The following is a 27,786-nucleotide window of genomic DNA, read 5'->3' on the forward strand; positions in this document are numbered from 1 at the left end:
TTTGGTTTAAAGTGGCTTTTATTTTATATGGAGAAAAACAGTAGTAAGAAAGTAACAAAATTAAAACCTGCCTGAAAGAGTACTGGGCAAGTACTATCCTGTAATCCAGAAATTCTCCAAACAAAAAGGTGGAAAATCTTTTAAGACGTGTCTATATTGCGAGATGCTGAGATGTTCAGGGTAGTAAATAGCTATGCTGATTTAAAAAATAATAATAATTGAAATAGCCTAGTGCAGAGCAGCGAGCAGCTCCAGTCAGGGTGCACTGAGGCACATGTCTGGGGCAAAGCAGCAGGGACACCTTGGTGGTTTTGTCCAGGTGCAGTTGGAAGAAACGGGTGTGTATGCAGCTGGCATGGGGGCTGCAGCCTTCTCCCGGCACCTAGTCGTATGGACGTGTCTTTAGGTATGTAAACATGCCATCTGTATGGAAAACTGGAAATCCAGTTGAGAGAGGATGCATACCATTAAAGAAAACACCTTCCACGCCGGCTTTTAGTGAGATGCAGCTCTTTACTTTCTGGAACATGTTCTCCTGAGGTTGGACTAGATTTCCAGGGTGAAAACTTGGCCCTGTTGACCTCAATGGGACAAAGAGCTCATCCTTGATGTCGCAGGCTGCTCCAGACTGGGAACAGGAGGCTGTGCCCCACTTTCCTGCATGCCCCTCTACAACCACCTCGCCCCACACTGCCCCGACTTGGCCTCTGCAGTTGGTCCGGACTCTAGGATTCAACTACGATCATACTCAGGTTGTTGCAGAAAATGACCCTCCCGTCCTTCTTGCTGCTGCATTCGGGCTGACAGAGAGCCTCTTGCAGATGCCTCCGCAGAGCCGGTGGGGCCGTGCCCAGGAAGTTTTTTGTCCCCGTCAGGAAATCCATCATTTGGCCTCCGGCTGGGTCCCCCTCGACAAAGCACTCGGTGATATCCCAGCCCGACGGGAACTCATGGACGCGGTACTGGATGCCGAGCCTCCTCAAAACAGCCGTGATGCCGTCGGAGGTGATGTAGTGGCCGCTGTCAGTTGAAGGCAAGCAGTGCCTGTACTTCTTCCACAAGCTGGCCCACCCGCTGCTGTCTGCAGGGCGGGAGGAGAGGTCAGTCCTACAACGCCAAGGCAGCCCAACACCAGCCAGTGCAGTGACTGAATGGGGCTGAAATGCTTGCTGCTGGCACGGACCTTGCCAGGAGCAGTAGAAGGGCTTTCCCCTCACCAGAGTCCACTCATAAAGATAGGCAAAACCACGACCACCTGCATCCCTCCCTCCAAAACTCTCCTGTTTCAGTGAAACTCCCAGGTGACCATTACCAGCATTGGGTTTGTCCGGAGCAAGGAGTGCACACAGCTATATCAGTGCACAGAGCCTGCACATGCATGTTACTCCTTAAGTGCCCCTTTGATAGAATGCTGCAGGCGTTTTTATGCACTGAACCTCATTTTTAACATCCAAAAGCATATACATGAAAAAGTCTGTCCCAGATAGCAAGAGAAACAGCCCCCCAGCAGTGCTGGAGGGAGGTTTAATGTCGAACATGGAGAATTGTGTTTTGTCCACTATGCCATGAGCTGGGAACTCATGAACGGCACATAGGAAAAAACACTTTTTTTTTTCTTTTAAATAAGTATGATGAGTTTAAAAGTGCCTCTTTTTCAAAGCCCACAGCTCTGGGCAGCTCCCCTTGTCCTGCTGGGTTTTTAGCCATCGCTGTGCAAAGTGCCCCAGAGTTCAGGCTGTCTTTGCATGGTGCTCATTTCACCATGAACAAGGACTGGCTTTCCTCCAGGAGTAGCCACACTTCTCTCTAGCCAGTAATTTCATGGCAGGAGGCCTCTGCGAGGTATGGAGTTATTCATCTACTTTTCATGCAGGGAAGCAAGAGCACACAGGTTACATCTGTAGTCTCATCAGACATCGGGGTCCAAGAGACTAAGCCCATGGTTGCATGCTCCCTATATAATACAATGTTTGTTTTGTTTAATTGTGATGCAATTACTGCTACTGAAATCCTGAGGCAATTACTGGTAGCTCTCATACTCGATAGCCCTTCAAAACACCAGCAATGATGCCAAAAATGAGATGCCCCTCTTACCTGACAAAATTATGATCAGGAGTTTACCCTGGTGGTCGAGGCAGCTGTGGAAAAACTTGATGGTATTAGGAATATCTTCCACACGGTACAGCATCTGGAAGGGAGAGTTGCATGCAGCCATTACTCCTCCTGCGTGGTGCAAGAGCCCTGCAAGGGTTTAGGCCCTCTCTATAGAGCTGGTGCTTTACACGACTTCCCAGTCGCTGCCCGCCCAGCGCCGCCCTTCAGGCCCAGCAGTGTTGTGGCTGCAAGATGTGTGCATCCCTTTAATCAGTTTTTAGGCAAGTTCTTCACTATTTTTGCTGACTTCCCACGGCCGAGGCCCCTGTGTGAGAGTGCAGATACAGATACAGATGTTCACTAATATTTCCATTCAATGCCATCCAAATTATTCTGATTAGGTCAAAAAACTCCAGCTTTTTGAAGTGGCAAAGCATAATTGTTGGTCTCTGTGTGATGTTTTATGCGTCTGTCCGACAGTCCTGTTTTATTACCCACCATACAGTTAAACCAGTGAAAACCAGAGACCAAAACCTGGGTGGATCAGGAATGAGGTTTAGTATTTGTACAGCTGCTGCAGAAGCTATTGCTTGCTGGAGAACTGTGTTCATCCCCGGTCCCCCCAACATCCAGCAGAAGGTAGTGTTGAAATGTAATACTCCTATATTAAAAAAATACTTCCTTACCTGAATCATATGTATGAAGTCAAATTTCTTGTTTATGCATTTCTCTTTCACCTGTTGTTCATACTCCGAAGAAGTGAGCTGGTGCCAAATAAAGGAGACACCCTGCAGATCTGGAGCTTGATTAACCAGCTCTGTTTAAAAAGTAGAAGAAAAAAAAATCACAGAACAGCAGAACAAATCATCATACAAATCAACGGTTCTGGCTGTACCCCAGGCAGTGGAGGTGGCCCAAAGAGCCTCACCTTTGTAAGCAGCCACATGCTGTGGGTTGGGCTCTACAATTTCGTTGTTAATAAGGACCCCTGGATGTGCAGCCTGCAGGATCCTGATCATTTTCAAATCCTGTTCACCTATTCAATAAACACAAATTCATTATTTAAAAAAACACTCGAATGGTGATGAAAGGATGCCAGTGCACCTGCTGCTCGGAAATCCCCAAAGCAGAAGTGAGGCACTTTCTACCTTGCATGGTGGCATCTCAGACAGTAACAGCCTTATCTCGATGTCTAACTGCTCAAGTTAACATATACTTAGAGATAAGGCTAAAAACAAGGAAGAAATAAGCAACTGAGCAGAAACCTACTAATGGCAATACTCTGGGTCATGGGAGAAACAGGTTGAAATAATCGAAGATCAATGTTTAAAAAAAAAAAAAGGAATCATTAGTTTTCAAGAAAAACACAAAGTTAGCACGAAGGCAGGGAGGGATTTGGCACGGCTGTGCAGCTTTGCCATTGGCACTGCCCCAGGGAGATGGCAGCTGCCTTGCCTCAGGTGTGACACTGCTTGGAGACCTGGGGGTCTGCACAGGGTCTGTCCTCTCTGGAGCCAGGCCACATGGTCCCAGCTCTAGGAACCCATTACCCAGTTGTTACCTTCGAGCTGCAAATATTCACTTATCTGTGGCTTGAGCATCATGTAGGTGCCCTGCATTTGGAGCTGTTGGTGCTCCTCTGTCACAGTCTGAGCTCTGGGGGAGCAAGCCTCAGTCTGTCTTTCTGTCCTAGAAAATACCCAGCCCTTTTTGAGGTGATGCAGGTCACCCTTGTTCTCTGTCAGAAGGGCTGTGATGCACCAAGTGTACAAAGTCCACCTGGTTTGTCTGGGACTATGGAAATAAACAGAGGTGACAGCCTTCAGTGGATCTCTGCGAGGATCCTGTCTGTAGCTGATGGCGGGGCCTAAAAATAGTCCTGCCCACGAAAATGTCACACACAGAGGGCTTGACATGAGATACTGCATCTTCTCTAGCCTTTTAATGGATGGACATGCTATGAGGAAAGCTGTCATCTTTGACAGGTGTTACATTAAACAGAATTCAGGGAGGGAAATACCAGCCATGCCGGCACTGCACTGACATCCAAGGAAGGACTCTTTTGAAATTGGAGAAAGGTACCCAGCACCCCTGAAACATGTGGCAGTGGCAGTGCAGGGCTGGCCAGAGGCACAAGGAAAGAGGCTGAGGCTGCATCCATTGAAGGCAGTTTCGTTGCTGGCACTGGTGTTACGGGTGAGCTGGAGCAGAGGAGTTCCTGCTCTGAAACTCTGTATTTTACTGTGTGTTTTTGCTGATGCACAGGCAAGGGCATTATCACCTGCTAATTCAAAGACTGGATTAGGGAACTTTACAGAGTTTTAGAAAAAAACAACAAAACAAAACAAAACAAAATCACTTTTAAAATACACTTTTGAAATACACTTCTGCCACCACCAGAGGCTCCAGGGCATGGGGCAGCAATGCTCTGTGTGAGGAGCCCACATTTGGGAACTGCTAATTGCTGGTGCTCCCCAGCCCAAGGCACTGCCAGCTGGCATTTAGGACTGTAAATTGATTCAACTACTTGCTACAGGGATCTTCCTTGAACGAATGGTTACATAAAAATCTTTTTTTTTTTCATTTTCTTGCTTTGCATGGTCACCGCCTTCCTACAGGTTGAATGCTTTTGTTGGTAGAGGCAGGTGGGAGCTGCTGGCTTGAGTTTAGAGAAAAGATGCAGACACCTTGAGAGTCTGTGGATAAGACAACCATTTCACATGCTCTGTGAGGTCAAACAGGATATTCCCAAGATCTCTCCCTCCACCCCCCAAAAAAAAAAAAAAAATAAATAAAAATAAAAAGAGAGAGAGGGCTCAGAAGGTGCAATAAAATGCAAAGATGGTCCCTGGGGACTCACCATTTGACGTTGCTCAGGTTTCCCCATCCACAGGCTCATGTGCCTCCTGCAGAAAACTGGGGAAGCCAAGAGCAACGAACCACATCAGGGCACTGCCGAAATGTGGCAGCCTCACTGCAGCCGCAGCCCAGGCGGTCACTCGCCGGGAGCTGACAGCCAAGGTGCTTGCACCAGCCGCGGGGAACAAGGGCTGAATGAGCAAGCGTGGCCAGGACCAAGCAGCAGCCTTTTAGGATGCGGAGCGGGTCACATTCGCCTTTAATAGTTCAGTCGACGAAACTGATTTCGGCCGCGTGAAACCAGAGTCCAAGCCTGAGAAGGTCAGGGATCACACATGACCTTTCGCTCGGTGCCACGCTGGCTCACTCCCGTGCAGCACGCACAAGTTCGGCTCAGGCAGCCTCGGCACGCTGCAGGGTGTGAGCCCGTGCCCCTGCCAGCCTGCCTTAGGGCTTTTCTTTCCCATTGAAACTTCTTCTGAAGAGGAAATAAGGGAAAATGAGGGCAGTGTAAAGGGTTCGCCTTTCCCTTGTGCTTTCTTGGAGTCAAACAGAATTTCGGTTTTATATTACTTAATGAGAACAGAGCGTAATTGAGAACTGAATGATTTCTTCCTCCTCACTCTCTTATATGCTCCAACATATTCCCAGCTGGAGAAAACAATCACTGCTATTTTCTTCTTACTCAGGAAAACAATCAAAACAAGTGAGAAAAAATCTTTCAGTAGGAAGTATTAACACTTATAATTCAGTTGAAAATACTTTCTAAAGCAAAATCAAACTCTGACAAATCAACCTGCTACTTCTTTTCTCTATTTTGTATTTTCTCCCGGTTTCCCTAGGAGCAAAGCTGCATTTTTTTTTCCAAAAAAATGCATTTACAACAACTTTATGGTTATTTCTGCCAAAAGACTTTTCTTCTCTGTGGGAGGGGGAGTAAATACCATTCGCAGTTAAACCCCTCTTATCACCAGATGAAAACAATAATAACAAAGAAGCACATCTTGAAGAAGCTGATGAGGCCCCGTGCTAATGGTTGTGGCCAGCCCCTGTTCATCTCCGCTGGTTGAGCACCACCTGCAGCCAAACAAAGCCCAGCTTTCACCTCTGCAGACCCTGAAGGCAATGCACAATGGGAGGTGCCTTTGGGTGGGAGACCCTAAGACAGGACCTTTGGGTGGAACAAACCCCAGGTGTCTGTAATTCCTTCCGATGAGGTTTGATGGTGTTCTCCTACCTAACCTGGAGGACTCCTTGCTTTTAGACATACATAGTCAGGAGAGAATCATCAAGAGGAAGGTATTTCCATGAGGAATACTGTTATTAATGCTTGAGTAACTCTCCCCATTGCCCAGAACCTGGGTAGAGCTTTCCCTTACCCCCAGGACCCCCATCCCCCAGCATCAGCTGTGCTGTTCAGCTCCTTACCTGTGCCGCTCCCCACGCCCAGAACATTTATCATCGATTTTCCATTGCCGAGACTGAAATTACAAGTACACGTTACTCAACCACACTGTGTCACACAACTCTGTTTTAATTCTAATATCCTGGATGCCACATTGGCCCAGGAATTTTACTGAAATGAGTCACATGAATTGAGATGAAAATTCGAGCATCCCTGTGGAGCCCAGCTATAACTTATTTCTTAGCAGGATCTGGCCCTGTGTAAGCAGGCTCATATTTAAAAGTACAGTAGGCAGCAGGGTATAGTGTTTCGCTTTCCTTGCCAGAGTTTTCTTCAAGCTGTGGCTGGCACCATGCAAAACAGCCTCGAGAAAACCTGGGCCTGGGGTTCGCTTTGCAGGGAGTGAGGCTGTGCTTGGCCAGGGCTGCGGGGACAAGGTGAGCCGGGGCAAACCTCTTTGTCCTCAGGAGACAAGTCTGGTTTTCTGACATTGGCTATAAATGCTCAGAAAAAAATCAAAAGTTGGGCTATCCAGATAACTGTAAATATTCTCTTTTCAATATTCACCTTGGTTTGAAATTGGGAGCAAAGTTCAGAATCTTCAATATTTTTGAAGATTAGAATCCCAGAATTAGAACCCAGAATTAGAACCCCAGATTAGAATCCTACTAAGCTGCAATGTTTTGAATTGGTCCAGCAAACAGAATCGTTTAAAACTCACATAAAGAAATGCTGCATTTCAATTTTCCCCAAATAATTTCTTTCTTTATTATTGCTTCTATTACTTTAGATAGATAGTTAGGCAGACAGACAGATATAGATATAAGCATCTGAAGTTACCTGCCTAAGTGTTTTTCTCAAAGGAGAATACAGTTTCTACAACATCCAAAAATTATCCAGACTTGAAAGACTTTTCTTGTGGTTTGGATCTAGCCTGTTCTGAAACTATCTGCAGTCACACAGGCTTAATATGTTACATCAGTACTTCACAAAACTGATTATCATTTGGTACTTAAGCAATGCAAATCGACTTAGGATAGAAATAAGGAGGTCTTAGGGGATTGAGAAAAGCAAGAATTAGTCACTAGAACAGAATTAGAGATGTGTTTCTGTTTGGACTGATGTGTGATGAAGTCCCAAAAGCAGGCATAGAGCACAAGAGGGAGCTTTCTTTTGAAGAAAAAAAAAAGGAGGGGGAGAAAAAAATCCAAAAATCGTTAATCCTTTGAAAATCAGCTAATGAAAGCAGATGGACATGAAAATAAGGTCTTGATTCTTTCCCTAACATAAGCTGAGAAGCAACACAATATATTAATTGAAATTGCATGTATACTTGAGACATTAAACAGAATATCCTAAAGACCACTATTAAGGGACTTAAAACTGAAAAGCATTAAAAGTTCATTCACGCCCCAGAAAACCCTTAAACATGTTTGCTGACCCTCATGCACAGGTTGCCCTCCCCAGATAACAGATGGCTTTCACACCTCAGAGGACGCGCTCCTTACCCTGCCATGATGCGAGGCATTTCTTCCTTGTTGAACTCATCCATGCACTGGTGCTCTGTTGAATGATCCAAAAATGACTTAAAGGCCTCTACATACTCCTCAGCCGTGAGACTTCTCATGGAGGGGACCACATATAGCTCTTGAGAAACAAATATGAATTGTGTGTTAGTGACGTCCAGGCAAATAAAGGATCGAAGCACTTACCTTGTGGAAGGAACCAAACCAAACCCAGCCCAACCCAACAGAAGCCAGAGATTCGGGAAGACAGAGGACACGGAGCCCAGGAGCCATCCATGCAAGCGGGCTCACACAAAAACTTTCTGTGTGTTGACACTAAAGGTGTGAAAAATATTCTTTGATGCCCTTTGACACCAGTATATTTGTTAAGTCACCATCAGTTCCGCAGGTTGCCCTGAGGAAATGGCCCCATTATTTCCTGAAGATGCTTAGCTGGATACGACTTGATTTGCAGAAAAGGAAGTGACTGAAGTACTAAAGGCAGAGAATGAGAAGGCTCAGCAGGTCCAGACCTGGAAGGGCTGTGGCTCTTGCACATACTGGACAGCCTAAATGAAACCGCCAGCTGCTGGCACCCTTGCTATTGGGGTGATGCAACACAAAAACGCACACCTGCAGCTGAAGCAAAAATAGTTAACGCCATGCGCCTCATTTCCGACTCTCGTTGGCGTGGGACAGCAGTGCTCTGCTGGGTAAGTGAATTCCCTGCTGGAAGTTTCAGCTCATGGCCATGAGGGCAGATGGCAGCAAAAGCATTTCAGCTGAATGGGCTCATGCTGAAGTGCAGGCCACCAAGACTAGGATTTGCAGCTCTGAACAAAGGCCCAGGGCAACTCAAGAAGATGGAGGCAGTTATCGCAAAAACACAGTTTCTTGCTGTCTCATCCTAATGACGGTAGGGATGCAGTGGTAGTGCCAGCCTCAACATCTGAGATTGGCATTAAAAAGGTAGTGTTTAGAAAGAAAAACAAAACAAACAAAAAAAAAAGCACAAAAAAACAGCTTCTCCTCCTAAACAAAATGAGAATGAAGGACAGGACAGGATTCAGCAGAGCATCTTCATCCTCATTTTTGCCTTTTGAGGAGTTGCTTATTGAAATTCTGCTTTTAGTTGCTATTGATAAAAAAACTTTGTGTGTGTCATACAGGACTGTGCAATCTTAACTGGACACCTATGCTCTTTCCAAAATCACATGTCCCTGGCTGCTGTTTTTCTGCAAGGTATGAATGGTGATCCAATGTATAGCCCTATTGGAGGAAAAGGTATCAATATCTAACCTCAGCACTTTGAACTATACCCTAGTATATATCGGACTTCCCCTGAACAGTATTCAGTGTAGTATCCTGTTTTTTTGTTTGCTTGTTTGGTTTTTTAACAACTTCCAACTCTGTTTCCAAAACAAGATATATTTGTAGTGATAGCAAGTGGAGTGGGTAGTTTACTTTAATCTCCTTTTTGTTTTTTTGATTTTTCTCCCAAATACCTGAATTATCGTGTGGAGCTGCCAGAATCTCTGCTTCAAAGTTCATGCTGGGGAACCTATTCCTGTAAGGAAAGTATAGCACTTCGGTTATTTGAAGAACCTGTACGCTTTTATGTAGCTGCATTGAAAATGCAGAACAAAAGGAAGATACTCCAGGACAAATTGTCCTTGCTCAATAATCAATAGGTTTGTGTTCTTTTAGTACAATAAAGGCAGAACTTCTTGGTTAGCTGATCACCCAGAAGTGTCACCGATGGAGTGGCCACCTGCACCACTGCTTGTCTGAGATGTGCCGTGGAAGCTTTTTCTCCCTCTGAAGAATCATTAACCAGTCAATACAGTGGAAGGCATTAGATTAACTGATATTACACACTCTGTGAAGCCTTTAATCATGAACGGAGTAGAAGAAATAACAGTGAAATTAGGAAAAGGCTATAGTGAGCTTCAGCATCTGAAGTGAATTGATTGGCCCAATGTTTCAGTGTTTGTTTTGCTTTTGTTTTTTAACTTCAGTTTTTCCTGGATGCAAATGTTACTTGGGTGAATATTAGAAGACATAGGATTCAAAGGGCAAAAGGCAAAGAAGTCATTGTACCATTGCTATTTTCATTCAGGTAATGTTTTCATTCTTAAAATAGGCTTTTTGGTGTGTTTTTTTTTTTTTTTTAATGTGTGAAGATTTCCAGCAATGAAGTCACATCTTCATTTTCCTATGATAATGTGCTACATCTATGAAACAGGGATGAGATACCATTTCAGGAAGTATGAAATGAAATTGAAGACCTCATTTCTACAAAGAAAGTTTTAGCATGAAGCTACCTATGCAAAGTCATCTTCTACTTAACTGCATTTCAATATGGAGAAGCGCAACAAGATTTAGGAGTGATATTCCTGTGTAACCTTGGTTTAGCCATATTGCTGCTCCCAAAGCTTTGTCATTACAAAATGCTTCATGACAAACAGTCTGCAAAAGCTGTAAGCAGCCCTCAACTCCCCTCTGCCAGGGAAAAGCTCTCACATGAATAGGAAACAAGCCAGGGGGTGGAAAAGAAAAATGGGAGTCTTGTAGTGGAGGCTTTGAATCACAAATACACAATGACTGTGCTAGCAGGTAGCATGGAAATGGGCGCGTGTGGAAATAATGCACTGCTTTGGTGAATGAAGGAAAGAAGAGACTAAGGTGTCCCAGAATACTTGGAGATGCTGGGGCAGTGCCAGGTTCCTTCAAGAACGGTCCATTTCATGAGTTCATGGCCAAAATCCTGTAGAAAGAGCTCCCCTGACTCCCATGAGGCAGATCAAGGGTCTCAGTTCTACCATCTTGATCTCAAATCTCCCAGAAAAGGCCCTGCAAAAGTTCAGCAGTAATGAGCCTGAACTCAGCCTCCCTCCATGAGCTCCAGCTTGGCTGCAGGCCAGTCCCTCAAATTTCCACTCGACCCTCTGACCTCATCCATCTCTGCCTGTCAAAAGAGAGGACTATTTTGCCCTCCCTGCTGGCAGAACCAAGCAAGATGGTTTTCAGAATAAATCTCCCACTAAAATGCTGAGAGGTGGCATGGTACCCCCTGCACAGAGATGGTCCAGGGACACGTATTCCATTTCTGACCGGTCAAATGTTTCCAGCCATCCCAGGAGACCTGCCAGGTGGCCCGAACAGACTGTGCAGCACAAGTATTCACCAAGAAGGATGATGCCAAGTTAATTCTTCCACTGAGGTTTTTGGTGTTTCTCCCCGGGCAGGGTTTCTAAAACTGCTTAATTCTTGTTGCTGGGAAGGTGGAACAGGCTTACTTATCACTGGGAATAAATGGACATTCTCTAACATCCAGATTAAAAATAGACTTGACAGTAACAATTTGGGCTGGAGCTGCCCATCCCTGAGCTAGTCCAGGACTCCGAAACCCACTGGGAGCACTGAGCACGGCAGCCAAAGGCTCCCCCTGGCAGCACCGTGGGCAGAGGCACAGGGAGCCTCCTGCTCCTGCCTCCCTGGAGGCTGACTGAAACCCCAAACCACGAGCCCAGAATCTCTCTAATTCCATCACCACTAAACACAGAGAATCTCTCCACAAATCCACCATCCCTCCCAGGACAGGGGCACACGTACTTTCATTCCCAAATCACACGCGTCCCCATGTTGCACGGGGACGCCCTTCCCAAACCCACGTACCTCTTCATCTCGGGGGCGGGCTCCATGGCTGGGGCTGGAGTTGGGGGTCTCTCCTCCACCTGGCTGCGTGTGTGTGGTGGCAGCACCGTGTGTGGGTGCCCAGGTGCGGGTGGAGGCCAGCGAGGCTCCTAGGTGAGCATTGCCACCGGTGTCCTGCTCTGCGCCAGCCGCTCGCTCAGCCCGCGGGGACGTTGGCGGTGGCCTCTTGCCGGCACCTGTCGGGACAGACAGCGTCACTTGAGTGAAAACGGGAAACCCGAGCCCCGTGCGAGCGGTGACGTCCCCAGAGCCGTCCTCTCTCACAGGGGACGACAGGGGAAACGCTTTGGCAAGGAGCCGTGCTGTTTTTAAGGGGGAAAAAAGGGACAGATTGAGGCCTTTACAACTCCAGTGGAAGTGGATGAGGGACATCAGCCACCACCAGGCAGACCCGGGGGCTGTTTTATGCACTTTTTAATTTGCTTTGAACTCTGCTTCTCCTTCGTGCTGGCTGCCCCAGCCCTGCAGTGCCTCCCACCGCCATCCCCAGAGAGGGGGCACAGGGAAGGAGAGGGGACATGGGGACATGGGGAGGGGATGCTGGGTGGCCGGGGGCCAGCAAGCACAGCCTGCTCCTGCCTGGCTTGTTAAACCACAGCAGTTAGATCCTCTCCCTGAGCTAAAAGCAGAAGGCACATAAATCCTGCTCCCTTTCTCAGCGTTCACCCCAAAAGCCCTGCCTGCCCCACCCCAAGGCGCAGCGCTCAGCAGGCCGGGCACCCCGCAGCCTTACCTTCCTGAAGCAACAGTGGACTGTGCGGAAACCTCCAGCGTCTGGGAGCTGCAGGGTGCTCGGAAAGCTCCGTGTGGGCTCACTGGAGGCTAATCCGCCCCTTGCCCGCCCCATCGCCCCCCTGCCCGCCGCCGAGCTGCCGGCATTAGCACACAGCAGCGGCCTTTGTTCCACAGCACAAGGGACAAGGGCGCCTTGTGCACAGCCCTGCTGTGCCGCCAGCCCTCAGAGGAGCCACAGCTCCGGGGGCTGGACCCTTGGCACGCTGTGCTTTTGGGTGTTTTGGCAAGCCGCTGACTAAATCCGTGCTGAACTGTGTGTTTCGTGCAAGTAGAAAGGTTGGGGTTTGGACTCCGAGGGTTGCAGTGGGATGATGACTGAAGCTAAGGCTGGCCTGCTGGCAAAACAAAGCAGCACTGTTTCCCTACAGGCTGCAGCCAGTGTGGGGGCTACTGGCCCTTCAGGAACAGGTCAGCCACTGTTCCTTAGGATTTGATATTACCCACAGTGTGCCTTGCCCCTTCAATGTCCCCTTCTCCATCAGCCTGTGGAGACAAGCCCCAGACCTGTGCCTCCAAATAACTGCATTTGGTTACTTGGAAATCCACGACTGGTTTGACACGACGTTGCCCAGGCTGGGTTTGGGCTCACGGCATGGCTTGTCGAGCCACTGGCCTGAGGTGGGATGCACCAGGGACTCACCCCACCTCCGAGCTGCAGCTTCAGATTCAATTGGGATGCAATGGGACAGGCGGCTGGGGATGCAGGGAGCGCGGTTTGGGCACATGTGCCTCAGGTGCCTGCTCCTGGTGCCCTTGCAGCTTGTGGATTCAGTGTGGGGCTGACCGCTGTTAGAAAATGGGGTTTATGTAATCTGTGCTTTGTTCCACTCCAGGTCAAGCACATACACCTGGATTGCACTGTTCCATGGAAAAGGTGCTGGGCAACAGCTCTACCCAGAAAAAAAAAATCCTTTTTTAAATCCCAGTTTTCTATGCCCTCTTGCTTCCCAAACAGTCCCACTTGGGATTTTTTGATATTCTGTTGTTGTTGTTATTGTTTAGAACTGTGGAGATTTTAAAAAATCATAATCTGGCCAATTTCACTTTGGTGAGTACATGGAATTTCAATGAATTTATCTTCTAACATTTGGCAGCGATCAGCTTTTAGGATGATGAATGTCAGGAAGGCTCTCAGCATTTTTACAGAGCTCCTCATGGTATTTTTAGCCTATTTTTAAAAATCTCTTAACTCTGTTTGGAACAATTGATTAAGGTCCATGTAAATGCAGCTTTTATTTTATTATGAGCAGAGCTCTTTTATTCCTTAGCAGTGTTTTCATCAGGTAGACATTTTCTGTTTTCTAGACAAAATTTCTAAGGTAAACCCGGCAGTTTTTATATTCTCCTAAGTGAAGGTGCACACGTGTTATTCTACATTAGGCAAGATCTGGTGCAGAGTAAGATAACTAGCAATTCTGTAGTTAATAACAAGATTTCTCATTACAGAATAAGTTTTATTTTACATTAATCCTATTAAATATTTAACGGATTCCAGGTAGAATCAAATCTTGGAGTTTAAAATGCACTATACGTGTATGCAGATTTTTTCCTTTAGGGAAAAGAATATGACTTCTGATAAACACTGAAAAAGCAAAAGAAGTACTGGTTGTAAGAGGCAATTGTCATAATCCACCTGGGCCCTTGGGGCAGTGCAGAGCCCTGAGCTTGGGCAAGAACCCATCAGGTTCTGGCTGAGTTAAAACCTACATTTGTGGGAGCTACCCGAACTGGACTTAAACCTCGATTAGGACCACAGTTAGATTTCGGTTCAGTATTTTCTTCGTTCAGGGAAACACAAACATATCTCAATGCCCCTGTTGGTTGCTCTGGATATTAAAAACATCTTCTCAATTTACATTGTTTCTCTCATTTGCGTGAAAAAAGCCTGGATGGGGTAAATCCCCATTATATATTTTAACACACGGCAGCAGCACGTCCTGGTCCCTGCACTGCAGTGGTGACCACCTGCGTGATGCTTACAGAAGAGGCGGGGACCATTGTACTGTGAGACCAGCAGCATGTGCCCATGCTGGGTGGGAAGAGGAGACACCCTTGTGCCTGCCCTGGTTTTTGCAGAGGGAGCCTCAGGGCACTCCTCCCAGAGAGTGCCCCTTTTCTGGAGGAAAACAAACCCAGTGGCATTTCATTTCAATCTATCTCCCCCAAAACTGAAGCTTCTAGGTCTGGAGATCAATTTTTTTTCTAACACAGCCCTTCCTGCCTTTTCATTAAATTCTGGCTGCTGGTGCAGTTCTTCCAGAGCTTTTAAAAAACCTTTTTTCAGACTATTTGACTAGAGGTCATATCTCATGTAGCTGTAATTATAGAGCTAAGGCGAGGGCAGAGGGGGAGTCTAATGTGACCGCCTCCAAAAAGGATATTTGATTCAAGGTGAAGACCAGCTTTTGCTCTACAGACCATAAAGCATTTAAAAAATATATCTCTGAGAGCAGAGACAGTCATGGTGAAGTGTGTCTTTTACCCTCAGTAGCTCACAGGTCTTCAACGGGGAAAATACGCTCAGAATTTCAATTTCCACGGCTGTACTTGTGCTGCTGCCAGCCCCGAGCAGCTGGAGACCGGGGAAGGGGCTGGGACCTGCTCACCGCACTTCATCGGCGGGATTCAACACATCTGACATGCAGTGCCCCAGAGCAGGGCATTTTCAAACACCTGTGTACAGAAGTGTAAAGGCTTGCCAATGGAAGAGCTCTTGGCCCTGCTTCAAAGTCAGCTGTGCGAAAGGTAAGGCCGTGGAGACTGAGCCTTGAGAAACGCTCCTTGAGCAGGGTTTCTGGTTCAAGAGAGCCTGAAAATAAGGTACATTTATGGGAAGTTGGAGCATCTGTAGCTGTATCGCAGAAATACAACGCATCTAGGAGCTTGGTCTCAGCCCGGCATTTCTGACACAGGTATAGCAATGTGCTTCTCCGTCACTTGGCAGGTTGCAAGGCATTAACAGGCAGGGGAGAAAATGTCCCCACAAAAGGACCTGTGGGCGCTGGATTTATTTTACCAAACACAGCGACCTGCAGCCACTAGATGGTGATGCAAGGACACTTTTCTGCTCTTCCTCTTCCCCTCGGCTCTCCCTTGGTAGTGCTTGAGGCGGCCTTTGCCAGTAACACGGGCTGCTGTGGTCTTTGCTTTTTCTTTTTAGGCACTGACAGAGGTCATTTGGAACCATATCACTTGCTGACTTGCCATCCTGCGTAAAGCAGGCCGCAGGCAACAGTTGCGACGCGATTACTGCTGGCAGAGTATTTTTCTCTGCGTCACGGCTCAGCACCGGGAAGGGCAAAGGACTTGGCTTTCAGTTTGCGGATTAGCCTTCTTTTATAGGCTGTGGAAAGGAAAAGTACTTTATATTGAACACAGTGGGGAAAAAAAAGGGTTCTCAGGAAAGAGGTAATCTCTGAAAATGGCCATAGTTCGGAACATTTACCATGGAAAAAAAGTCAGGAGATTTTCCTCAGGCTCAGCAGTCAAATCTCCAGGCAATTTTTTCCTCCTCCTGTGAGACTGGCATTTGCCCTATTAATAAGAAGAGAAACACGATCAAAAAGACTGGTTTGGCAGTGGCACAGGCAGGGTCAGCCCTGGTCTGTAGGGCACGTGGGATACGGGGACACGCAGTGCACGAGGGCCCCTACATGCACCAGCCCTGGCCTTGGGCTGCTGCACTGAGCACCCAGCATCGGGATGTTGGTGCTCTTGTTAATTCCCAGCTCCCAGAGTCAGGTGAATGGGAAAAAGCTCTCCTAGCATGTTTTTAATGGTTAATTTCCAGCCTCGGGGGTATGATGGGGCACCCTAAAGATGACTCGTAGAATCCTGGGACCATAGAAAAGCTCATGTTGGAAGGGACCTCAGGAATCACCCGGATGCTTTGAAAGAAGTCCAGGCACGGGTTCATTTAAAGGCAATTTCATGAAAGCTTTCAGTGGCTGGTGAGTAGGGAAAGGGGAAGGGGAGTCAGAGTGCCTTGGGCTGAAGAATCAGCTCCGACAGGGAGTCTGAGAGAAAAGGCTTTGGTAAGTACCCTAAAAGCAAAATAATCTTGTATCAAAATGATAAATCTAGAAGACCGGGAGAAGCATTCGCATATTTAAGTGACGAACTGTCCTTCTCACTCACTATGCCTCAAGCACGCAGATAAAGCCATCAGTTCATAGCAAGCCATGATTTCAGAACTGGGGGGCAGAAGGAGAGGAAACTGCTTTGTGTTTCAAATTGCTTCTCCATGAGCTGCTAAAAATTGATTGCTAGGTTCCATTAAAGAGAAAGAGAAGTGCTGCTGCTTTTTTGGGGCTCCCCACTGCCCCATGCTGCCCCCAGCCCGTCCCTTGGGTGCTGCAGGCGAGTCCTGCCCGGAGCTACCTGCAGCTCCGGCAGGGCCTGCAGCAGCCACACGGTTTTCCTCTGTATTTCCCCCCCACGCTGCTTAGCAGTCTCCTCATGGTGACAACAAAATGTCTGTTTTCCAGGAAACCATTTGAGCGTTATGGATTAGCCATGGTAGGCACTTGCAGACCTCCATAAAGCAGGTTGACACGCTCTCCGGTGTATTACTAACTCGGCTGAAAAATTGATCAAAACTGATAGAGTTGCAGGGCCCTGAGTCCCTTTACAATCTGCCGCTGTGCTGCTCGGTTCTGGCAGAGGCAGCACAGCTAAACTGGGTGGAAACTCCTGCCTTAATGCACCTTAATCCTGCCCTTGGCTCTGGCACAGCAAGAGCTGTGGTCCCAAAATGGGCGATGTGCAGGATGCGCCCCAACAACCGCTGCTCCTCCTGGGGCCAAGCTCCCCACAGCTCCTTGGGAGAGACTGTGTGAATTACAGAAATGTCTGAGAAACTTAAAATTGTGGGAGTAGGCTTCCTGGAGAATATCCCTGCAGCACAGGAGCTGCAAGCCCCTGGCAAAATACTTTTTCTTTTCCTCTCTGCCTCCTGATGGCTCCCCTTTTGCTACCTGGGATTATTGGTTTCTGGGAGCAGAGTCTGTGTTTTCTGGGGTATTTGTGCTTTATTTCATCTCAAGATTTACTGCTCTTTGGGAAGGCAGACAGATATCCATTCCCCAGACATTGCCTATGTCCCAGTCCTACCAAAACTCCTCCTGTTTCTGTTTGCTACTTACAATTTGATTTTCACTGGAATCCCAAGTAAAGACTGAAAAGACTGACTTAAAGAGCTTCCAAATGAGGTGGCAAGGATACAGAGGATATTAAGATAACCTACAAAGGATCAGAAGTGGAAGAGATAACAGAGTTGAAGAGGCACTCACTGCCAGTCCTAACACTAAGCATGCAGCCAGAGCCAAAATGGTCTTCTGCGCTCACTCTCTGGTGCTCTTTGTACTCATGGTACAGCTTAGAGACTTCAGCAATGTTGATTAAACATGTCTTTGAAGCAATGTCAAACTATTAATATCATATATACTTATTAGAGGCAAAAATTGCCTTTGTGGGCACCGATGCAACAACAAGCCATGATGTCCTGGCCCCCTATCCATACCCTTGCTCTCCCACCCAGCCTCAAAACCTCATTTCCTTTTCCCCAAGCAGTTTTTGAGCTAATTCCCCGAGCAGGGGCATGACCACTGACCTGGGAGGTGGGGAAGAACCCAGGAAGGTGTGACAGAGCATGGCAGGACCAGCACCAAACGTCTCAGGAAAATCAGTGCTCGGCTCTGGCACCTGCTCCTCCTTAAATAATACATATGTGGGTGAGCTTTCCTATAGTGAAGATGTTTTCCATCTCAATTTCTAGTATCAGGTATAATGAGAAAAATTAAAATTCAGGTTTTGTTACCAACACTTTAATTATCCAGTGTTATCAAGTTGTCACCAGGCCTTTAATTATTTTTCAGTTTATGCCTATGATTGCTTTAGTGATGTTAAGGTAGATCTGCAACTGTAATAGAAAATGTCTGAGTTCTTTACAATGCTGAGGATTGGAAATGATGAAGTTAATAAAATTCACTCGTCTCCTGTGTCATGAGCTATCATCAATACAGTGTTCATCTGCAGCTGGCATGCTATTTAATTATGCCCTTTTGGTACCAATAAACACTTAATAATATATTCAAAATGAGTAAACAGGATATAATGCTGTTCGTGATTTTGCATCTACTTACAGATTGGGCACAATACCATAAAGCTTCACTGCCAAACCTTCTCAGCAGTGGACTTTGCATTTCGGACACAGGCGTGACGCAGGGAGGTTATTTGTGTGCAGGATGTGTGCGCTCAAAGCACCTGTAGCACTCTGGAGTTGCAGCAGAGGTTTCACAACTGCTTAACACCATTTCTGTGTAGAAGAGTTACCATTGTTTACAGGTGTTTTACTGGGCCAGGCAATTTTGACTCAGCAGAATATGATGCAAAGAATGAAACTTTGATTACAATGATGAAGCTGGTACGGAAATTCTTACAAACCTTGCTAGAACAGCAAAGTAAGGAAATCATGTCCTGTTTTACACCATGTTTGAGCACCTTGAAGATAAACCAAATAGAGAAAAGCCTCAAGCACCCAGCATCTCTTGCCCGATGGCTCCCCATCACCACCCAGCTTACTCATCCCACTGGAGGTGGTGACAGTCCCCTCTGCTGCTGCTCAAACACGTAATTTGGCAGTGCTCTTTCTTACCATACAACGGCACTTCCTTCCCAGAATTAATGAGCAGCTGTATGAAATAACATTGCTAACCAGCACCTGCATTTCCATCCCGGAGTACTTTCTGCAAACAAATTTTACATGTTTGAGATCAAAATTCTTGTCTAATTGCCAGTGCCAATGTTCCTGAGACTGTGAAGCAAGGGTTGCTAACATGCTGCCCATGTGCTGGAGACCACTGCATGCTTTACACCACTCTTCTCTCTGCTAATTGACCTAATACCACACGGAGCGGTGAGTGTATTTGCATCCCCTGAAGGACCACAGCACTGAGCAGTGTGCTTTTTTGCATGCCAATGTACGGCTCTTCCTGACAGCTTGGCTCACAACTGGTTCCCCCAAAAAACAACTGTGCTGCACAGATGTGGATCATTAGTGCCTGAACCAGAACTAACTTCTCAGAAAATTGTACTTATTGCAGGACAAATTGAGTCTGCTATGGTAGAAGCCAGAATAATTGCTCAGGGGACCACGGGGCTTATCCAGCAGTTAATTCATTATTTGTACCTGCTTGGAGCCAGGATAGAAACAGCAGGCAAGGCGGCAGCAAACAAGGTACAAACTCCAGTGTCTCAGGATCAATTTGTTCAGATAAAGGCTTATTGCCATCACGGCAAGGTTGCAAAACACCTCTACAAGCACTTACCGGTGGGGAAAATAAGAGGCGGGAGCTGTTTCACCACAGTCCTTTAGTTTTGTGATGAGACATGCGAGCTCTCTGTGCCTATAGCCATGACTTGAACGCAATGAATGCTGTGTTTGGGGCTGTGCTGCGCCTTCGTGGGCACCCCAAAGTCAGGGCCTGGAGGGGGAACACAGCTTTACTCAATTTCTACTTTTTTAATACTAAAGTACTTTTACAATACTAAAAATATCCTATTTTGGAGAACAGTCTTACACTCATGTTGTCTTAATACTCATATTAGCTTATCAAATCTACCATTGCTTAATAATTTTGTAGATCTTCCCTACCCAATGCAAGTATGGGAGGGAGTTTTTTGGTTTTGTTTTGTTTTGTTTCGTTTTTATTTCAGTAGGGAGAATAAGTTAGTTAACATAATATTGGGTACATTTATGGTATTTGTTCTGCACCTTTACACAGCCATTTTTACCAAAGCAAGTGATAATTAATCTGATTGTCCCCTGTGTATTTATAGGCATACTGCAGATGCAGTCATTTTTCTGTCCTCTGAAAATAAATACCTCCCATGTGGAAAAGCAGTTACCATAAGAGAGAGAGTTTGACTCTATCAGGGCACCCACATTGCACTCTATTAGCACAGCCACTTTTCCATCAGCGACCAAACGGAACAGAAACAAATGCAATACGGACTCACGAAGCACAGTGGTCGGAGAAACACCAGCAGCAGAAGAACAACAAACCCAGCCCGCACCAGCGCCGCCGCCATTACCGGCTGCGGCCCAGGCAGCCGCCCCCACACTGCGCCATGGTCAGCCATTTTGTGACTCGGGTCGGTGCTGGGCCTGCGCCCGAGCTCTGCTGGGGAAGAAGCTGAGCATGGGGAGGGGAGAGCAGCGGTGCCCACCCCTGCGCTGCAGGGAGCCCCTGGGGGCATTTAATTTGCCACCTTTTAACCTCGAAAGCGAAACTGTTCTCTTAAAGGTTAAAAATATCCAGTATTTGGGAGGGAACAAATGTAATCCGCCTATGAGGCAAGGCTGAGAGAAGGTTTCACCCTCCTGAAATCCTTCCAGAGCCCAGTTGGCCAGCACTAGCTTGCTGTCCCTGACAGAGCACTGGCACTGCCACGAGGTTTCCCAGATTTTGGGACCTCGGGCCAGCCCTGCTCCGGCTGCTGTGAGCCAACGCTTGCTTCCAGCCGGGAAGCAAAGTGCACTCCCCATGCAGGCGGGATGTGCTCCCCCTGAAGAGGTTTCCCATCTAGGTCCATTTGTGAAATTGGCCATTTGGTGAAGTAATTCAGAGGCCAGGCCCCACGCCCACAACCGAGCAGCACCGACATTTTGGGAAATGGTGCTGCCGGGCCCGAGCGCGCCCCGCTGCATCTTCATTCAAGCGCCTATTTAATATGCATCACGTTATGGGGGGACGTTTTTATGTTGGGAAAAACACAAGTGCTTTCACAAAATGACTCAAGGGCAATAAAGCATAAATTGTCTTTAAACCTGTATAAAGGATGCTGAAGTCACAAACAAGGCATAAAATAATATGGAGTTGGAAAGCACTTTTTCCTTATTAGGTTTATCAAAGAAAGGCTAGCCTGGCAAGCTTGTTCTATCAAGCAAATGGATGTGGTAAAAAAAGGAAATGAAAATTCTGATCCATATTCATTGTCTCGGTGTCAGCAAGGGAGAAAAAAGCTCCACTTTACATTTTGCTTCGCTTTCGAAAGCTGATCTGAAGTTTCACAGACAAAGTAATCAAAGCTGATAAAGAAGCAAAAGAAAATCAAAGATAATTAATAGAAACAAAGCAAACAGCAGAAGAGGCCAGACAAAGTGCCTAATATTAACAAAATACAAAACACAGGACGTGCTTGACTGCACAGAGCAGCAGCTCTGGACACTGGCAGAATCGTAATAGGGAGATTTCTTTCCCAAAGTCCCCTGCACTGGCTCGCATATTGTTGTTAGCACATCAGCCCCCTGGTCCTCAGCAGCAGTGGGGTTTATCCTCAAACTTGGGACACGCTTTTCTTTTCTGTTTTGGTTAGATTTTAATGCGGTCCTGCCAGCAGGACCAGAAAAGCCACACCACAACCCCATCACACCCGTGAAATAGAGCCGGACGATTTCCATAGTGAAAGGGAAAGTTGAATCCAGCCAAGCCCTGGGCTGCTCATTCTGCATCTGTGACACTCCTCACTTCATTTCAAATATCACAGCATTGGGCTTTTATTTTTTCCCTACCTTCCGTTTCTTCGGTTCACACAATTGCATGAGACTGATGGCTCTCTGGGTTTTAGAGTTGTATCTTCCTGGCTGTCATGGTGATGGAAATAAGGTGATGAGCAGTAAAAGCACTAACATTATATGGAAAAATCCTCAAAATGTTCATTATTTGGGAGAGTCAGCCCTAATGATTTGTGAGAGGGGTTGCCAGTTCAGCAAGTCTTATGATTTCTATAGAAAGCAAATCACAGCCGTGTGAAGTGGGCGCTGTAGATGGGATCCAGCAGGCTTATCTTAGCAGCCATTCATTTCTAAACAGTGTTCTGCCAGTACATCAAAAATACTGCACAACTTTGCAAAATGGAAGGATTTTGGATGGGTTTTTCTGGTCACAAGTGACCCGTGTTTCATGAACAGGAATGACAAAGGACTGGGAATTTGATCCCATCATCCTTTCTACAGCCTTCTGAGTGCAATGAACAGATCTGTACTCCTTTCCCTTACATCTGCCTTCGGTCCCATGGGCTCATCAGCACAGATTTTTGTGGACAAAGCTTGATGAGATTGTGAAATGATGCCAGCACCTATTCCTGTAGAAAACACAGAATTACTGAAGAGCAGTTTATGTAAATATACTCTCTTTCCTCAGAAGAGGACAGCAGTTTTAATGACAAATTGAGTGAAATCTCACTTGGCATGAAGCAAACAAAATAGTAAATATTTCAAGTTAGTGCTCTGTGGTGACAGAGACCGCATTTAAAAATAATTGCTGTGGATCTGCCATATTAGACAAAGAAATAGAGTGACAACGCAACCGTGATGTGACACATCTGTATTATAGCTTTTCATCTCAATCCAGATTTTAATAGCCTCTGTCAGCTGATTGCATTAGGTGTATGAGTGTAACATTCCACCAGTCACCACTAGAGAAGAACTAGCAACCTTGTGGTGCCTCCGAGCAATGAGAAACCTGCCTAAATATCATTGTTTCTGCCCCGTAGAGTGGGAGTTGGTCATGGGGTAGAGCTTACACAGATACCTATCTCTGATGCTCCTCTGCTGAGTCCATTGCAATAGAAACCAGATCTAGAACTGGGGCTGAGATATAAAACCGTGTTTTCTCCACTCTCAGACTGCCAGACTCTGCAAGATGAAGTGTTTTGCCCAATTCAGACGTGGTGGTTAGAGAAAACACCACATAGCTGTAAGTTTCTCTGGCCTGACCCATCTCTGCTGTGACTTTGTCTTGCAGTCCCTCACCGCGTCTGTCATGGGAGAGACAGCGCAGACACGCTGCCTGGGTTTCAGCAAATGTGCTTCTTACACCTCTTAAAACAAGCTGTTCAGCTACAGCAGCTGAAACACAAGTAGTCACTGGTGCCTTGGCTGTGCTGCAACTCCCACAGTCCCACTTAGTGTGCGGTGGAAGAAACAACACTCTCACAGTGAAATCTCTCCTGCAAAGTCCTCCTTCGTCTCGCTTACCTGAGGACAAGATGTCAGCTGCCACTGTGAACCTCTTGCATTGTTTTTTTCTCAAAGCATGAAAGATGATTGATAAACTAGATTTAAATCTCTGTTGTTTCTCAGAATTGAAACCACCTGTACTTCTGTCCTCAGGTGGAGGTCCCTAACTACTCCAACTAAATAAATTTGCATACACTTGCTCTACCCAATGTATGTAAGCCAAGAAGCTTAACCCTTCTGCTGCAGGAGAGCAGCTGCAAACCACATTTCTTGTGGCACACTTGGTGTAAGTAAATCACATACTTTCCCAAATGAGGTGGTTTAGCATCGATGAATTCATATTTGCAAAGGACACAAAGGTGGAAAACGAAGGAAGCAGCAGGTAATAGCTTAAAACCGATGTGATCATCTCCATGTAACATCATCAGGCGTCGTGTATTGACTCTGGATCAGATACATCCCTCCATCTCCAAGTAGGTTTGGGCTTGATGTTACAGTAGTGTCAGAGGAGTGACACTACCTGCATGTCACTGCCTGCTCAGTGAGAGTTTCAGAAGGGAGTTCCCAAAGGCTTGTTGTGATGGAGAGGAAATGTCGCATTGTTCCCTGGTCTAATCCTGCTGCTGCATAGTTGTGTGATTACGGGGCAGAGGCAGCAGCCTGGAAGCACGAGCTCTGGGCTGCACCCACACCTGACACTTCTGCAGAAAAGCCACTTGAAGCCTGGTCACACGGGCTGGAAGCCAGATTGCCTCAAAAAAATATAACTGCCATCTTCCTCAGCTGCAAAATTAATGCTGGGTGCTCCACTTCATCCACGGACTGTTGAAAGATTCTTCACTGTTATTATGTTTGAAGAGTTTTTTCCAAATGTCATATTGGCATGTAACAACCACAATATTCATAACATGCAGGTGAACTTTCATAAAGCAGAGGAGGAAATTAACATTCTTCCTTATCAGAGGAAATTGAATCTGATTTTTCATTCCATCAAAACATCTCTTTGCCGACAGGATAAATCCCATAAATTGCTTTAACCCGTGTATCTGTCTAGAGTCCATTCTATACGCTATTGTAACAAACCATGTAATCAAAGCAAATGAACATAATTACCAGCAAGTGCAAATATGGGGTTTCTGGATTCTTTTCTGAGACATTTCGTGTGTGACCAATGAAAGTTGTTTACATTTTGAAGTAAGGACAAACTGTATCAGATTGGAAGATATAAGGGTATGTACTAAAAATCCATGCAGAAAGCATCCTGTACCTACAATTACCATTCTAACTATTCATTCAAGGCTGTTCTTTTCTCCCCAGGTGTGAATGTAACCACATCACCAAACATAGCCAAACACTACACCATTTCAAGGGGTGGTGAGTCCTGTGCCCTTACACTTCACAGTGAGGAGCTTCTTTCATTTATTTCTACCAGTAAGGAACAAGAAGAGACTGCACACGATTCCGTTCATTTTATAATAGTTCAGGTAAATTCCTCCTCATCTTTACAACATTAAGGCCAATAAGCAGGCATCAGGACATCCTGTGCTTGCTTACCCTCTTCACACAAGAGACGCAGGGCAGCCACTCATGTTTGTGATGACACCAGTGCAGGGCAGGTTGCACTCGTGTTTCTAGTCCTAGGTCCCCTGAGGGATAATAAAGGGATAATAGATAATAAAGAAATAATAAAGGCAGCCTCACAGCTACACACCTTTCTAGGCTGGTGGCAACCCCCAGACATGTCACATCCCGTCGTTGCAGCTCCACCGATGCCTGGGGAAGCGCCCACCTCCACCCATGGAGCAGATTCACAACGACCACCTGAGGTTTCTTCAGCTCTCACGTCTGAGAGGAGCAGGAGGCACAACCCATCGTAATCACAGGTTGTATCACATTGCAACAGCTCAGCAGCGTGGCCGGTGGCACAAGTCATGTCAGCAGTTAAATGACAGGAACCGAGTTTCTGCCAGGTCGTGGCTCCAGGAGCCAAATAACGCATGCATACTGATGGCACGTAATGGCATGCGCACAGATACATCTTCATAAAGATAATATAAATCAAGCTCCTGTCCAGGACAGGAACATGTCACAGCCATAAGGTGTGGAAGTCAATTCATTTACATCACATTTTAAACCAGACACATTTTAAAACTGTCCTGAGGCACATTAATACATCGGGTGTCCTGAGCCATTTTCTGTGTTACTACTTCCCAGTAGAAAACAAGCCCTGAAATTATATTTAAACTACATCTCTTCTTCCATTCATAAGTGCAAATTAGGTTGTGTGTTTAGAAAAAAAAAAAATAAGTCTTTCAAGAAACCAGCTATGCCATGTTAGCAGCAAATGATCTGATCTCTAATGACAACTTCACGCTTTATGAGGGCTAATCCAAAATGGAAACTCTCAACAGATTTCTTTTTTTTTTTTTCAAGAAAGATGTTCTCTTCGTTTCCTTAGGAAACTGGCCATGAACATAAGTGCATGTAAACAGAGAACGCTATGCAATTAGGCTGTTCTTAGAGACATATGAATGCAAGCAAAAATTAATTTACAAGCCTTTATCTACAGTGGCTTATAGGAATTTTTACACTACTCTGCTTCCAGAGCAAAGGAAACCACAGCCTTTGCTCTTGACTATGGCATCTGAAGCTAAATGCTCAGTGATGCTTCTTGTGTGGCTGCTGGAGGGGAGAGGAGCAGAGCTGGGCTCCAACCCTGCTGACAGGAATGTCAGGCTCCCCGGGCCTTCAGGATATTTCTGCATACAAAAGCCCAGATGTTCAAAGTGTTGAGGTGCAAGGATATCTATAGATGTGGTACCTGTGCATGCAAATATCCCATCTGTGAGCATAACTGAAATTATGCAGGAATTATTCAGGTGTGCAGCACTTCAATACTTCTTGGTAATTTGTCTTCTGGAGTCTTACTTTGCTTGCTGCTATTTTGTTGTACTGCTGTGTGATACAGGAGTCTCTGAGTGGAGAAGAGACAATCCCATGGAATACAGATTTCAAAGGCTTTGAAAAAAAATTGCATGCTTTACAGCGGCAATAAACACCTGGCAGCCTCGAAACAAAATATGACAAAGTGAATACTCCTTCGTTATTTTGTCATTATCTTCCAGGACAGATTGCCAGGGCATTTGGCAAACTCCTGACCCTCCACTGCTCTTACTCACAGTCACCTAAATGTCTTACTGGGACAACCTAGCTGAGGGCACAGGAGTTACCTCCCCGCACTGGACCAAGATCTCTCTCCTGTCTTTGGCTGTGGTCAGCACCAGCTCCTTCAGCATAAAGTTTGAAACCTCAAATAGGTAGGAATTGGGAGTAATACTTCTTCCACATCATGACTCATTTTGGATTCTGAAAGGAATTGACTCACCTTGCTTTCACAGACAGCTGGGCATCCCTCTCAGCACCTTTATCCAGGGCTCTTACAAACAGCAGTCATCTTGGTATCTGTCAAAATAACCAATTCCTTTTTCTGAATTACACTGCATTCTCAGCCTCATTGATCCTGCAGGGCCATGAGTTCTGTAGTTCAATTTCACGGCTTAAATCAATCCCAAATTCTCAAACACATGCAATTACATCGTGACATTTGCATCACCGTGCTGCCTGAGCCGGACCGCGAGCGGACGCGGGGCTGGTGCACGCACGGCAGACAATGCGAGGCCGGCAGCAGCCTTCTCATGGCAGCTTAACAAGCTTTCCCCTCCACTTTCTCTAACTACAAAGCCAAACAGGCAGGTTTGTTCCCTGAAGGGCTTTGCTGAACTTCCACAGCTCCGCAGAAGACGTCGCACCAGCACCCTGCCCAGCCAGCACCCAGCCATAAGGCATTGCCTCTCCAAGCCCCCTGGGGCTCTGCTCAGAAGGCGCTGCAGCACGGGCTGCATGAAGGCCACCGAACTGCTGCACAAACCCAGAGCCACGTACTCGGTGTAAACACGCACGTGGCAACCCCACACCTGGAGCTCCTCGTCCCTGCCAGGCAGCTTACTATTCAGCTGATGTCTCCTGCGCTGGACATTACTGCGGCACAGAAAGTTGTTCAGGTGAGATGCTGGGAAGCCAAAATTATGATTTATCTGTATCTTCCGTTCGGAGGGATAACATTTTGGACCACATCACTCTAATGGATACTGCTCACTCGGGATTAAAAATAGAAAGCACGTATAACTGCACACTGGCGGTTCTGCAAGTAAAGCAATGCTTTCAGTCCTTGGGCTTGCCCAGGGAAAGAAGAAAGCATCTTGGTTTGGACTGTAATTTATACTGATATTAAGGGCAATGGCCACAGGTTGCAGCTGCCATGGTTTGTTATTATTACACCAACTTTCCCACTCCAATATATTTTTGAGCAGCTTGCTTAATTGAGTTTA

At 46.3% G+C, this 27,786-nt stretch overlaps 1 protein-coding gene across 3 annotated transcripts; it reads right to left on the reverse strand.

Moving 5' to 3' along the window:
* Positions 1 to 13,101, reverse strand: LOC310901632 (carnosine N-methyltransferase 2). 3 transcript variants are annotated; one of them, XM_083841587.1, is made up of 9 exons: positions 12,314 to 13,101; positions 11,542 to 11,756; positions 9,369 to 9,430; positions 7,867 to 8,005; positions 6,382 to 6,434; positions 3,023 to 3,130; positions 2,781 to 2,911; positions 2,095 to 2,188; positions 1 to 1,081 (listed from the first exon to the last, which is right to left on the reverse strand). In XM_083841587.1, the coding sequence occupies exons 2-9, from the start codon at positions 11,565 to 11,567 to the stop codon at positions 726 to 728; spliced, it is 969 nt and encodes a 322-aa protein (XP_083697713.1). In that variant the 5' UTR covers positions 11,568 to 11,756; positions 12,314 to 13,101; the 3' UTR covers positions 1 to 725. The 3 variants fall into 3 exon arrangements, with proteins under 3 accessions (XP_083697713.1, XP_083697714.1, XP_083697712.1); XM_083841588.1 differs by lacking the exon at positions 9,369 to 9,430 and having other exon boundaries at positions 12,314 to 13,098; XM_083841586.1 differs by lacking the exons at positions 11,542 to 11,756; positions 12,314 to 13,101 and having other exon boundaries at positions 9,369 to 11,533.
* Positions 13,102 to 27,786: the final 14,685 nt, after the last annotated feature.

The sequence above is a fragment of the Anser anser genome (assembly GCF_964211835.1).
Source record: "Anser anser genome assembly, chromosome: 6".
In the NCBI taxonomy this organism is placed as follows: Eukaryota; Metazoa; Chordata; class Aves; order Anseriformes; family Anatidae; genus Anser; species Anser anser.